Genomic DNA, 15,029 nt, shown 5'->3' with positions numbered 1-15,029 from the left:
CACGAGAAGATCCCCAGGCATTCACCCTCCACTCCTCTCCAAGGAGCATCCCTTTCCTTCCATCCTTGGACAATTCATCCGAATCCCACAGTTTCTTTGCTGGCAGCATCTGTAAAGAGAAGGCAAAAAAGGAAACTTGAACATTCAGGAAGACTTCAATGAAAGATGTAGCACAAAACCTATCCTAAGTTACGGGGAAGAAACTTGCAATGTGGCAGATCTCAACCTACCTCACCCATGCCCCTGGACTCCAAAGCAAGGGCTTGAAAACCATAGTTCATCTCATCCACAGTGCGAACCTGAGATAGGAACAAATATTTTCCTTTAGACAGTTACAGCACACACACACACACTTCGACCCGGTGAATATGGTATCCTTATTCGTAATAGGCTAGTTTTGGTAAGACCCCCATGAAATGGACAAAAATGAATGGCATCTTATTGGCATTGGGTGAACCATATACACAATTGCAAATACCACTCAAATGGACGGCAGTTGATCAAAAACATATTGCAAGCGCAACATGGCAAATGTCATACTCCAAAAATCCCAAAGGTGGAGAGAGCACTCAACCATAGGATTTCATATGGGAAATGGTCAAAGTCAGGCCCTAAGGGTGACATTTTGAAAAATAATTTATTTTCACAATTTTAAACCCTCATAAAAACTGTTTGGGACCGATTTTTTTTGCTAAATTATACAAATGTAGTAACCGTATGGACAGCTCTTATTTTATTGAGTTTGTCCATTTGCCATATATGATCATAGGAAGTCAGCTTCCGAATCCAAAAGTAAATGAACCATGTCCAAATGGCATATAAGTTAAGCCCTGAATCACCCTAGAAGGTCAACTTGTCATGTTTGATCATAGGAAGTAAGAATTTCTTGTTGATGTTGACTCAGCATGTCCATTTTGTAATGGGAACTCCTTATGGATATCTATTGGCAATGGGCACAGTCAACTTGTAGAAGAGCATGTTCACACTGACAATATAGCATGTGTGTAATGGACACTGTCCAATCGCTCGTTGGTGTTGATTTCAGCCTGTCCATTTGGTGATGGAAAATACCTCATTAAATACATTGGAAATGGACAAATGTAAACTGTCCATTTGCAATGTCTTACAATGGGCATTTATCAACACGAATTGGACATGCTCTAATATACTGCAGAAATGCCCAATTGACTGGCACGTTGAACTCGGGGTGGCCTAGTAGTGATAGTGATTCCTCTCCATCGCTTGTTGGGTGTTGATTTCAGCCAGTCCATTTAGTGATGGTAAATCACTCATTAAAAACATTGGAACTGTACACTGTCCATTTGGATTATAAAAATGTACAATGCCAACATATACTGCCATCAAGTCAGCCATCAGTCAATAAGACATACTGACACCAAACTCACTTTGTCCAACTCTTTTCGAGTTCAGAGCCGGCCCACAATTCATAGCACCTTCTGTTAAAACCATTTTAAAAAAACTTCAAAGTTATTTATTTTCGAGCTGCGGGTCCAGTTCTGACATTGTGTGTAGGCCTAGCTGAGTCAACCCCGAATCCGGAGTTTCGGGTCAATAGGTAATTCGGAGCCCAAGCAGCGACCTTACTTAGTGCTGAAAATTCACTTTTTCCCCAGGCGTTGCTTCGGGGTCCCTGAAAGAGCTATCGGACAGAAACTTTATGGTCGTCTATTGGGGTGAGGCGGTTTCAATGCACCTAGCCGTGTGATTCTGGGATTTTGGAAAATGTGATTAACTCAGAGCATTGAGACCGCCTCCATCTTGTTTCTGGGCTAAAAGTACATTTGGCCTAACCTGTGCTCACCAAGTTGTCTTCAAAGTCTTTTCCGTTTGAGAAAACGGCCATGTCCATTTGCAATATACAGCCTTTTCCAGTACAGCAGAAAAATGTCAAAATACAGAAATGTGTAATGCAGAAACTAAATGACGTAGTGACTATTTGACGACTTCCCAGAAGACCGGAGCCTGGGGGACAACCTGAGGCCGTCGGCCTATTTTAATAACTCCCGCGGACGTCTGCAATATGGAGATCCTTAATCAATCATAACATGGAAATGCCACTCATGTCCCGTATGTAGGACAACATAACAAAATTGGAAGAAAGCAAATGGATGCCAACTCCTGTAGCACTTGCAAGGTTCCTATAAAACGTCACACATTGACATTTTATTGGTCAACATGAGTCAACATTAAGAGTCTAAAATAAATTAACCTGTTCATTGAAAAGTAATATAGAAATCACTTACCAGTGTTCTAAGACAAACTTTTTCCACTGGTGCTACCAACTTTCAGTTGATGGCACCAGCACATGATTTGGTCACACCAACAAGGACATGACCGGTGTCAGTTTTTTTAACCAACGTCAAATTGTTTGTATAAACAAAGTACATTAATATTGAATGGTAAATCTGTATTGATAAACTGGGTAAATCAAGATGAAGCTTAGCCAATTCACAATACCGTGGAATGCATATTCAATACAAGTGTGCATGCATCAAGTTATTTTGCTTGTTTTGGCTGATTTCATGGGGCTACAGATGTTCCCCTTCCTAATGGGACTTATTGTACTGATCAACATTTCTTCATATGAAGCAACCGCATGTTTTATAAAAAATAAATAAAGTGTTTGTCTCATTAAGACCTAATGATGTCACTTCTCTCTCACTGTGAAGGACTTGAGGGATACAAAGTGAATGAATAAAGTTAGTTGCAATGACAATCAGCTTTGAAATCACCATATTTTGAATTATGTATATTATCAAACAAAGTACTAGGGTAATGAATTGATGATGGCTTCAGCTGAAACCAACTTAGGTAGGTAAGACTATAAAACTGGAACTGTACTTCCAAAAGTGTTACTGTAATTCCAAAAGTGTTACTGTAATTCCAAAAGTGTACATTCAGATTTTATTTTATTTTGTATATTTTTTTTATTTAGGCTGCTGATTTTTTTTCTTGCATTGTAAAGTGTTAAAGCCTGTAATGAATCTACTTTTGCAAACAGTTGCAACATTTCTACATGCCGCGTTGCATTATTCAAGCAGGGCTCTGCGCACACAAATAAGGAGCACAATGAAAAATATTTGAGATAAAGCACTGCATAAATAGGTCAAATCTATAACCGTACTTCATGCTCTATAAAATATTAATAAATGTGAACAAATAAATTGGTTGTGTCATATTGTTACTCTTTAGAGCATAATATACAGTTAGATGATTTGTGAGGAATCTTTAGTTCTTAAGCCTTAATAAAGGCTTCACAAAGCCTCCATAAGATTCAATTCAAATAAAGCGAGAGACGGACTTTCCTTCACATTTTTAATGGTTGGATTTTGGCTACGCTACTTTGAAACAAGGCAAGGCTCAATATCTGAAGGAATTTTTTATTTTTAATACATGTATTTTTTTTTATCAGTTCAAACAATTATAATGCCTCAATCTCACATTGTAAAGTGGTGGGTGACGTGCTGATAGTCAGCAGTAGCCTATGCACTCAAATGGCGAATGGGAAACATGCTTTAACTACGAGTTGAGAAATAAGCTTTAAAAACATAATGCGATTCCATTGGGATTTGTTATTTGTTGTGCAATGAATGGGCTTCTAGAAGCACATCTCACTCCCGTACTAGCTTTGAGGATGCTCTCATTCTGTCAAAACAAGTGATAAGCCATCCCCCTCCTCAAACTAGGTTCTATATGCTGTGCGCGTGATAAAATGCATGATGACTAATGAAAACAACGAGGCAAATTAATTCCATTAAATTGTGCAAATTAAACTATAGACCGATAAGCGGTTAAGATCCCTAGACACAATAGATGTTATTTTCCCCTTTGTAAGTCATTGACGTTATACCCTGACTAAACCGTTCGCGTTGCAAAATAAGTTTAGGAAAATATGTTATTCAATTATTGCGCCAACGAGCGTCTGTGTTGCCTAGGGCTAAAATAGAAGTCATTCCTATTTCTGACGCAGATCGCGCTGCAAGTCCTGCCTCTCCCATCTCATTGGTACCCCCGTACCATTTCCTCATTGTCTTTCAATAACCCATGTGGGTATAACCAAACTGTTTTGCCAGTTGTTGTGGTAATACTATGAAAGTGTAGATGCCAATCACCATATAAATTCAAAGATGAAAAAGCCTAGGAGGAGAGATGACTAGAAACGATTCGGTTGACCGTTTTGTATGTGGATTAATTGTCAGAGTAGAGGACCTTGTGCATTTCTGGTAAAATAACTCAATGTTTATATCCCAGGACAAATTAGCTAGCAAGTGCAAACTAACTACCTAAATTGCCATACATGTTTAACCTCTCTAGGGTAGGTGGCAGCATTTGGAATTTTGGATGAACTGCATGCCCAAATTAAACAACCTGCTACTCTGGCCCAGAAGATATGATACGGTAGATTTGGATAGACAACACTCTAAAGTGTCCAAAACTGTTAATAGTGTCGGAGTATAACAGAACTGATTTGGCAGGCGAAAACATGAGAAAAATCCATTCAGTAAGTAGTTTTTTGTTTGTTGGTTTTGTAGTTTTCCTTTCAATGACATTACAGTATCCATTGTCTTAGACCTCAATTTGCAGTTCCTATGCCTTCCATTAGATGTCAACGGTCTTTAGAAATTGTTTCAGGCTTGTATTCTTATGAGGGAGTAAGACCAGTCTGAATGAGTGGACCCTACCGTGTCGCAGAGATTCTTCATGCGCAATCCCGAGAGAGTGCATTTCTTGTTTACCTTTTATATTGACGACGTTATTGTCCGGTTGAAATATTATAGATTAGGCTAAAAACAACCTGAGGATTGAATATAAACATTGTTTGACATGTTTCTATGAACTTTACGGATACAATTTTGATTTTTTGTCTGCCTGTTTTGACTGCGTTTGAGCCTGTGGATTACTAAAGAAAACGAACAAACAAAAACGGAGGTTTTTGGATAGACACTTTATCAAACAAAAGTAACATTTATTGAGTGAATGAATGTCTTCTGAGTGCCACCATATGAAGATCAAAGGTACGGGATTAATTTTCTCTATTTCTGAGTTTTGTAACGCTTCTGCTTGGCTGGTTACTGTTTGTAATAATTTGTCAACTGGGTTATGTTCTGGGCTAGGTATGTTCTGGGCTAGGTATGTTCTCGCCGAAAAGCATTTTATAAATCTGACACCGTGGTTGGATTAACAAGAAATTAGGTTTAAAGATTGTAAAATATTTTTTTGTTTTTGAATTTTTATAATGAGCATTTCTGTATTTGAATTTGGCGCTCTGCAATCTCACTGGATGTTTGCCAGATGGGACGCTAGCGTCCCACATACCCTATTGGTTCAGAGTTTGTTTTGATATTTTAACCTGCGTGTCGTGATCGCGTTTTGTGGGGGACAAAATAAGTTTGCGCACGCGCAAAGCCGGTTTGGGTTCCGTGTTAGATATAAGCCAAGTCTATACCCTTGTGCGAGATATCACTGACTGAGACTCCCCCCTTTTACACACAAACCCAAGTCTGTTGTCTACAAGCTGGGTGTTTCCTGGGAATGGAACCTAAACTTTAAAAAAAACTTGCACTCAACTTTGAAAAAGATTTTAACTAGGATGCAAATTTCAGTCAATTTTTCTGCTGACTAACCTAACCTTGTTAACCGGTAACAGGTCATTTTTTAGCAAAGAGTAAAATAATGTGACCAATTGAAAACACTATGCATACATACATACAAGGAATTTAACATTTTCAGAGGTTAATTGAAACATGCAGTGGAAAGCCAATCATCTCACAGCCAAAAGGATTTATTATGGAACATACAACTACTGTAATGAAGCAACAAATGTAAAAAGATCATTTCAAACATTTGCCAATGCAATTCGCAGGAAAATACTTTTCTATACAGTGCCTTCAGAAGGTAATCATTCCCCTTGACTTATTCCACGTGTTACAGACCGAAATCAAAATTGATTCAAGTTGATCTCCCCTCTACACACACAATAACAAAGTGAAAACCTGTTTAGAAATGTTTGCAACTATACTGAAAATTAAACAAATCTCATTTACATAAGTATTCACACCCGAGTTTATATACTGCAGCACCAGTCAAAAGTTCAGACACTTCTACTCATTCAACGGTATCTTTATTTTTACTATATTTTGTAATTGAGATTCTTCAAAGTAGACACCCTTTGCCTTGATGACAGCATTGCACACACATCGTCTCAACCAGCTTCACCTGGAAGGCATTTCCAACAGTCTTGAAGGAGTTCCCACATATGCTGAGCACCTGTTCGCTGCTTTTCCTTCACTCTGTGGTCTAACTCATCCGAAACCATCTCAAAATGGGTGAAAGTCGGGTGATTGTGGAGGCCAGGTCATATGATGCAGCACTCCGTTACTCTCCTTCTTGGTGAAATAGCCCTTACACAGCCTGGAGGTCTGTTGGGTCATTGTCCTGTTGAAAAACAAATGAAAGTCCTACTAAGCGTAAACCAGGTGGGATGGCGTATCGCTGCAGAATGCTGTGTTAGCCATGCTGGTTAAATGTGCCTTGAATTATAAATAAATCACAGACAGTGTCACCAGCAAAGCACCCCCACACCTCCTCGTTTCACGGTGAGAACCACATATGCAGAGATCATCCGTTCACCTACTCTGCATCAAAGACAGGGCGGTTGGAACCAAAATGAAAAACTTGGAATCAAACCAAAGGACAAATTTCCACCGGTTTAATGTCCATTGCTTGCGTTTCTAGGCCCAAGCAAGTTTCTTATTATTGTCCTCTAGTGGTTTCTTTGCAGCAATTTGACCATGAAGGCCAGATTCACGAAGTCTCCTCTGACCCGTTGATGTCGAGATGTGTGTTACTTGAACTCTGAAGCATTTATTTGGCCTGCAATTTCTGAGGCTGGTAACTAATGAACTTATCCTCTACAGGAGAGGTAACTCTGGGTCTTCCTTTCCTGTGGCGGTCCTCATGAGAGCCAGTGTCATCATAGCGCTCGATGGTTTTTGCGACTGCACACTTGAAGAAACTTTAAAAGTTCTTGACATTTTCCGGATTGACTGACCATGTCTGAAAGTAAAGGACTGTTGTTTCTCTTTGCTTATTTGAGCTGTTCTTGCCATAATATGGTCTTGGTCATTTACCAAATAGGGCTATATTTTGTATAGCACCCATACCATGTCACAACAACTGATTGGTTCAAACACTTTGAGGAAAGAAATGCCACAAACTAACAAGGCACACCTGTTAATTGAAATGCATTCCATGTGAGATTAAAATTAGAGGGAGAATCTAAAGATGCAACAAAAATAATAACTACAACTGTGCCTTTGGCTTCTGGATTCCAAATGACCACCTCATGAAGCTGGTTGAGAGAATGCCAAGAGTGTGCAAAGAAACATCAAGGCAAAGGGTGGCTACTTTGAAGAATCTAAAATATATTTTGATTTGTTTAACACTTTTTGGGTCACTGTATGATTCCATGTGTTATTTCATAGTTTTTGATGTCATCACTATTATTTGACAATGCAGAAAATAGTACAAATAAAGAAAACCCCTTGAATGAGTAGGTGTCCAAACTTTTGACTTGTAGTGTGTGTTAGAATCACCTTTGGCAGTGATTACGGCTGTGAGTCTTTCTGGGTAAGTCTAAATGCTTTGCACACCTGATTGTACAATATTTGCACATGATTCTTTTCAAAATTCTTCAAGCTCTGTCAAATAGGTTGTTGATCATTGCTAGACAACCATTTAAGTATTTCCATAGATTTCCAAGCAGACTTAAGTCAAAACTGCAACTAGGCCGCTCAGGAACATTTCCTTTCCTTTCTTCTTGGTAAGCAACTCCAGTGTAGATGTGGCCTTGTGTTTTAGGTTATTGTCCCGCTGAAATGTGAATTAATTTCCCAATGCCTGGTGGAAAGCAGACTGAAGCAGGCTTTTCTCTAGGATTTTGCCTGTGCGTAGCTCCATTCAGTTTCCTTTTTGTTCCTGAAAAGCTCTACAGTCCTTAACGATTACAAGCATACCCATAACATGATGCATCCACCACTATGCTTGGAAATGTAGAGCGCGGTTGTATTGGATTTGCCTCAAAAATAACACTTTGTATTCAGGACAAAAGGTTAACTTCTTGGTGACAGTATTTTCATATCCGGATGAAATGCATGCCCAAATTCAACGACCTGCTTCTCATCCCCAGAAGATAAGACATGCATATTATTAGTAGATTTGGATAGAAAACACTGAAGTTTCTAAAACTGTTTGAATCATGTATGTGAGTATATCAGAACTTATTTAGCAGATACACCCCCAAGGACAAACCATTCAGATTTCTTTTGGGGGGGGGGTCACTTTTCAATGGGTTTTCATTGGGAATCAAGATTTCCAAGGGACCTTCTTGCAGGTCCTATCGCTTACACTGGATGTCAACAGTCTTTAGAAATTGGTTGAGGTTATTCCTTTGTGTAACGAAGAAGTACGGCCATCTTGAACGAGGGTCACTTCAAGTGTACTGTTAGTTAGAGGCACGTGACCAGAAGGCATGCTTCTGTTTGTTTTCTTCCTGTATTGAACACAGATCATCCAGTCTAAAATTTTATTGATTATTTACGTACAAAAAAACACCTAAAGTTGTGTTTTGGCAAAGTTTACAGGTAACTTTTGAGATATTTTGTAGTCACGTTGAGCAAGTTGGAACCGGTGTATTTCTGGATCAAACGCGCCAAATAAATGAACATATATCGACGGAATTAATCGAACAAAAGGACCATTTGTGATGTTTATGGGACATATTGGAGTGCCAACAAAAGAAGCTCGTCAAATCTAAGGCATGATTTATATTTTTATTTCTGTGTTTTGCGTCACGCCTGCAGGGTTGAAATATGGTTTCTCTTTGTTTACCGAGGTGCTATCCTCAGATAATAGCATTGTTTGCTTTTTTTAGGTAGCACGCCTGGATCTTTGTAGTGACTAGGTGTATTGATACACCCTCCAAGCTGTAATTATTAACTTCACCATGCTCAAAGGGATATTCAAAGTCTGCTTGTTTGTCAACCTACCAACAGGTGCCATGCTTTGCAAGGCATTGGAAAACCTCCCTGGTCTTTGTGGTTGAATCTGTTTTTGAACTGTACTGCTCGACTGAGGGTCCTTACAGATTGTTGTATGTCAGGGGTACAGAGATGAGGTAGCCATTAAAAAGTAATGTTAAACACCATTATTGCAAATTTACTCTCCTGAACTTATTTAGGCTTGCCATAACAAAAAAGGGTTGAATACTTATTGACAAGACATTGAACCTTTTCATTTTTTTTGGGGGGGGGGGGGGGGGGTCTAAATACACATTTTTAATTTGAAAATTGAAACAATTTTAAATTCAGGCTTTAACAAAATGTGGAAAAAGTCAAGGGTGTGAATACTTTGAAGGCACTGTAAATAGCACACCTGATGCAAACAGTTCCATGTGAGATTAAAATTAGAGGGGGAATCTAAAGATGCAATAAAAATAATAACTAGAATTGTGCCTTTGGCTTCCGGACAACGAAAGAAAGTTGATATGAAAACCAATAGAACAGGAGATAAATACTGGTTTCAATGGCAAATGAGGGAGTCTTTATAAAATAATTGACTCCATGTTTCTGTCATGGGATTTCGCCTCATCTACTTTGGAGCAAGGTAAGACATGCCTCACAATATGAAATAAAAAACATCCAGGTTTCAAACAATGCATACTCCAATTGCAAGGTGGTTGGTGACACGCTGGTAGCCTACCTACCGTATTCATTGCCTAGGCACTCGAATGGAGCACGGGCTTCAATTAGGAGTTGAGAAATAAAAAAATACTAGCATTAGAAAGCCGTGGCCATCAAGAGTGTTAACACATGATTGCATTTACAATTTGCAGCGCAATGACTGGGTTTCTAAGAGCACGTTCCACTCACGCAGCAGCTCTCGCTGTCTGACAGGTGATTTTATTCTGCTCAAACTAGGCTCTAAACGCTGTGCATGTGTGATAAATAAGACACAGGATAAAGTAACGAAGATGCACACGTGCCAACTTAATTGCACTAATTTATGCAAATTAACCTGTAGACAAGCATGACCGGTGAAATTTCTGTCATGCTTGGGGCTGAAACGGCATAAGGTCTCTGCAGTGGTAAAGTAGTTTCTAAAACGTCTAAGGTTTGCTTCATTCAAATATTGTACCTTTTTCAAACAGAAAGCAGTTTGGCCAAGGCAAAATAATCATACCTGGTCAATGTGGTTGCCATCTCCTGTAGGCCAACGGTGCTTGCTAGGGGTGCAACCTCCCAACTGCTCACCAGGTTGCCTCTGGAAGAAGTAGCCAACTGTGGCATCGTCCTGAGAGCGCCCACTCAGTGGAGGCTGTGGGGTGCCTGGGGTGGGGTTGGGGCCCCTATCCATGCCCTGCAGAGGGTGTGGCCCCCCGGGACCCTGCCCTGCTCCCCCTACAGCTGCCAGGGAACCCCCTCCATGAACTCTGACGCCCCCAGCTTCAGGGGCACCGTTTGTGTGCAGCATCCCACCCCGTGTCTCCTGCCAGGCCACGTCATTCATACTTAGGATGCTGCATGGAATGCTCATTCCACGGGGAAGCCTATGGAAGGGGGAAATAATAGAACATGTCAGAGGGTTGCTTTACATTGGTTATGGATAGCACTTGTCAAACATTAGGCTGAGGTTTCTGATATTGAATGTAAGCTTATTGAACTAACCAAACATACACGTGTATCAACTGTAGCTAGTAAAATAAATATCGATATCTACTTTTTTTGGTCCCTAACGTTAAGACAGTTTTCGTTATTTTAGTTGTTTAATAAGTTAGCTGAAATGTCTGCAGAACTGCAGCAGAAGCACTGTCAGCGTCATAAATAAGCATCGTCTCTCGCTAGCAACATAATCTTCTCTGGGGACGTTACATGCCCCTTGTTTGATTTAGCTACCTGGCTATCTAGAGAATGTATTTATTACACTGCTAACATTAACGTATTTTAAGCTAAATTAGCCATGAAAAGTTAGCTAGCTAACTCCATTACGCTGCGGAAGTGTCCCTAAAGTCCGTGTAATATGCGCTTTGGCCTTCTTAGCCAAACAGCTAAAGTTAACTAACTAACATCAATCGTGAACATACGCTACCTACATCACAGACAGAAACCAATGTAACGTCATGGATATAGCTAGCAAAACAATGTTAGATAGATGGATAGCAAGCTAGCCTACCGTTGCTAGCTTACTTAGCTAGCTAACTTGTTAGCGTAGCCTTCGAACAATGAATGTCTGGCTGGAGTGTTCAAGTCGCCGTTGTCGGGTGTGTGTTTTGCTAAATATTACACACTGTATTAGTGTAGAAAGCCGGTGTACCTAGTTAGTAGCTAGCTAACGTTAGCCACATATTGTACATGGTTCGTTAACGTTAGTTTAACTACCTACCGTTAGCTAGTAGTAACGTCATTCAAACACGTTTTACGCGAAATTGATAACATTCGCTAGCTAGCTAACGTTAGCTGGTAATTCGGCGCATAGAGTCTCTAGATTACTAGCTAGCGAACGTTAATGTTGGTGTGTGGTTATTGCTTTCACGAAAATGTTGAATACCACGAGTAGTTATGTACCTAGCTGGCTACTTTAACTAGCTAGCTAAACCAACTCCACAAACTATGTCTACTGTATAGCTTGCAGACTCGGTTAGTTTAGCATGAAACTGACGTCAGAAAAACAGTTAACTACAGTAGCTAGCTACGTCCACGATTTCCCTGTTCATGACAACTGGCTTCATAGTTCAGACCAGTCATTGGTTCAGACTAGCAAAACAACCCTTCGTGAACTACTTAGATAACTAGATCATTAGCTATAATGCCTAGCTACCGGGCTATCACATTTGTTCGTTAAAATAACAGTAGACAGAAGCCAAGTTAACTAGCTAACGTTACCAGTTCACTTACAAATCTAGCGTCAACGTTTAATTTGTTTGTTAGCTACTAGCCTAGCTAGCTAGGCAGAGTAAGGGAGGCCCCTTACCTTTTCAGTTTGATAAAATCAGCGCTGTAAAATTACTAGTGCAGTTTAATAAGTGCATACAATGAAGGCATAACTCTTCGTTGTGCACACGCCGTTGAACAGTAAGCAAACCTTGATAACCGAGTGAAACATACAAATGCCGCCTGGTGAGCTGTATTAACAAAACACCATTGCTGGGTAACTAGCTACACTAACAACATGGCCCCCCTCCAAGTTCCAGAGGGGCCTTACCCGCTAAACAAAAGGGGATATACTCAACGACCAAGGCAATAATCCACACTTAAAATAGTGAGAATGCGTAATACATCGCATTATATAAACTTAGATACTCACGCGCTGTCTTTTAGAGTGAAGAGGGATGTTTGTACAAAATGTCAGTGGTTGAAATGTATATTGTTTTGTTTCCGTGGAGATCGGTGTTTTAATGATTAGCTACGATTGAACGTGCAATGAAGGAGTTTGACTATCACGCTAGTGCCCTCCCTGCAGTCTATATGCATGTTGTACATTAGACCTGCGCACTAACATGTCAAACAAGCCAATATTTGCGATTATAATAAAATAGACTATGAAATTACCCACTCATAATTTCTCAATAATTTACATGTAGTATGCATGATTTCTCTGTATCAATTAAAGTCTACTAGGGAGTCAGTCCAGTGTAAAATTTCAATAATGCTGATCAATATTGTTCATGATGTTTAATCAATACGACTAATTCCATAGGTGTAGCAAAAACCAATTAAGACTCAACTTCATATGCTCCTATCTCAATCGATTGTACTTAAATCGCAACAATATGATGTATATGCTAGGCATTTTGGAACGACAACATGATTATTGTGAATGGGAACACATCATGGCACGCGCAGTAGGAAACATTACTCTACATGAGCTAATTTCAAATAGTCCTATTGGTTTGAGCAATTTTGCAATATTTCATCATCTTTGTTTCATGGGGTACATAGGCCTGCCCGTGCGTAGGTCCTGGAAAAAACATCGCATTGGGAATTGTTATGTTGTTATTTGATGGCCAGCTGCGACCCACAATTTATTGAAATATAAACATGTTTTTTTGTAGGCCTGGAGCTGGCTCTACATTAGTATAGGCCTTATGTGTTTGTCATATGGATAGTGGCATATAGGCCTATGTCAAATGACTATTCATACATTAAGTTATGTGATTGTGAATTAGGAAACATTTATTGGAAAAAATTTAGGAAATAAGCCAAAGACATTGCCAAATTAGTTGATCCCAGGTTGGTATCTGGGCGAGACATGATCCTCGTGGTACACTACCCTCCCCTACCGACAAAGCAGGACTGGGATCCAATCACCTCCTTTTTTCGAAATGATGATATCACCTCGGTAGATACGATTGGATTGCTATATTAGGAAAGCGCCGTGCTCTTTATAAAGCCAGCGCTTCAGTGGTTAGACAGGGATACATATTTGCGAATTATAGAATCGAGCGGCTAAACGCGCTAGCATACCTTCAGGGAAGTTTAACAAGACTCATAGCCAGAATTCGTAGCTAGCTAACACAAAGACAGCTGATACATAATTATTTTCGAATGTCATATTTGTTTAAAAGCTAGAGTCAAGGGAAAGTGGTCTATCAGTGTCAAAAGCAACAAATGGCAGAGATACGAAAAAAGCTGGTCGTCGTCGGTGACGGCGCGTGTGGGAAAACCTGCTTGCTGATTGTATTCAGCAAAGACGAGTTTCCTGAGGTCTATGTGCCAACTGTATTTGATAACTATGTGGCGGACATTGAAGTGGACACCAAGCAAGTCCAACTAGCACTATGGGACACGGCTGGACAGGAGGACTACGACCGCCTTCGCCCGCTGTCCTATCCGGACACCGATGTCATCCTGATGTGCTTTTCCGTGGACAGCCCGGACTCCCTCGAAAACATCCCGGAGAAATGGGTTCCAGAGGTTAAGCACTTTTGTCCCAACGTGCCAATTATTTTAGTCGCCAACAAGAGAGACTTGCGCAACGACGAGATTGTTAGGACCGAGCTGTCCAGAATGAAACAGGAACCCGTGAAAACAGAGGACGGGCGCGCCATGGCCGTGCGCATTAGTGCATATGACTATTTGGAGTGTTCTGCTAAAACAAAGGATGGTATTCGGGAGGTGTTCGACACTGCGACACGTGCAGCTTTACAGAAGAGATCAAAACCCTCCAACGGTTGTGTAAACTGCTGTCTGTTGTTGTGATTGAATAAACGGCTGACGTAAGCGATAATATAGGCCCACGGCTGCCAACACCATCAAGACCTGTTGTCCTTGTGCTTGAAAAGTAAAAAATAAAAAAACCTCTATGCGTGCCTCATTAAAGACTTTCTTGCGAGCCAGTAGCATAATGTTCAAAATAAATGATAATCCGATTATGGATCATCATCTGGATCTATTCTGACCAATTTACCTTATTTGACTCGAATATATAATCAAATACAAGTACAACGGACACTGTGATTATAATTTACTGAAGAAATACGTTTGTCAAATATTCAAGATGCTGCCTGAAAGAAATTATGCTGTAGTCTTTGAGGATCTTGTTCCAAGTAGCCTACTTGAGTGTCGGGGGCCAAGGCTTGTTGATATGCAACCAGTGTGTTTGGCAATTTATGGAATCTGTGGAGGGAAATATAGGCCTATAGCTGAAAGTGGTGTTCAAAAGGGAAAAGCAACGTACAACCTCGAGTTTTAGTGAAGGCTTTATACCCTTATATGGTCACATTGCATTATTAATGTGAAAGAGGTTATTGTCCAGTTTTCAAGCCAAGATTCTACTTACTCAAAAGTTTTGGAGCCTACATGATTGTTTTGAATTGTAAGCCTTAGACTACATTTTTTGGGGGCCAAGCTGCTCTCAAACTGATCAAAAAGGCTGTCCATCCTGCCTCCAGTGGGGTTTTTTTTTTGTGTAAATTGTTGACATTGCATTAAGAAAACAGGGTCTGCAGCACT

At 40.1% G+C, this 15,029-nt stretch overlaps 2 protein-coding genes across 17 annotated transcripts in view; one reads left to right on the top strand and one right to left on the bottom strand.

The window, feature by feature from the left end:
- Window positions 1-12,524, bottom strand: part of LOC139406957 (pumilio homolog 2-like) — a 51,424-nt gene extending 38,900 nt beyond the window's left edge. For 12 of the 16 annotated variants that reach the window (XM_071150158.1, XM_071150169.1, XM_071150161.1 and 9 more), the window contains exons 1-4: window positions 12,382-12,524; window positions 10,261-10,627; window positions 231-299; window positions 4-109 (exon numbers count right to left, since the gene is read on the bottom strand). In XM_071150158.1, coding sequence (XP_071006259.1) covers window positions 4-109; window positions 231-299; window positions 10,261-10,614 — 529 coding nt within the window. In that variant the 5' untranslated portion in view covers window positions 10,615-10,627; window positions 12,382-12,524. Of the gene's footprint in view, window positions 1-3; window positions 110-230; window positions 300-10,260; window positions 10,628-11,460; window positions 11,719-12,048; window positions 12,235-12,381 lie in introns of those variants that run through there. The other 4 variants (XM_071150159.1, XM_071150167.1, XM_071150168.1 and 1 more) reach the window with 2 other exon arrangements.
- A 982-nt stretch (window positions 12,525-13,506) lies between these two features.
- LOC139406964 (rho-related GTP-binding protein RhoB) lies at window positions 13,507-14,396 on the top strand. The gene has a single exon (XM_071150181.1). The coding sequence runs from the start codon at window positions 13,686-13,688 to the stop codon at window positions 14,274-14,276; it is 591 nt and encodes a 196-aa protein (XP_071006282.1). The 5' UTR covers window positions 13,507-13,685; the 3' UTR covers window positions 14,277-14,396.
- Window positions 14,397-15,029: the final 633 nt, after the last annotated feature.

Source organism: Oncorhynchus clarkii, chromosome 4, assembly GCF_045791955.1.
Source record: "Oncorhynchus clarkii lewisi isolate Uvic-CL-2024 chromosome 4, UVic_Ocla_1.0, whole genome shotgun sequence".
Taxonomy (NCBI): Eukaryota; Metazoa; Chordata; class Actinopteri; order Salmoniformes; family Salmonidae; genus Oncorhynchus; species Oncorhynchus clarkii.
Note: the sequence above shows the minus strand (reverse complement) of the source record. Positions and strands in the feature narration are given on the sequence as shown.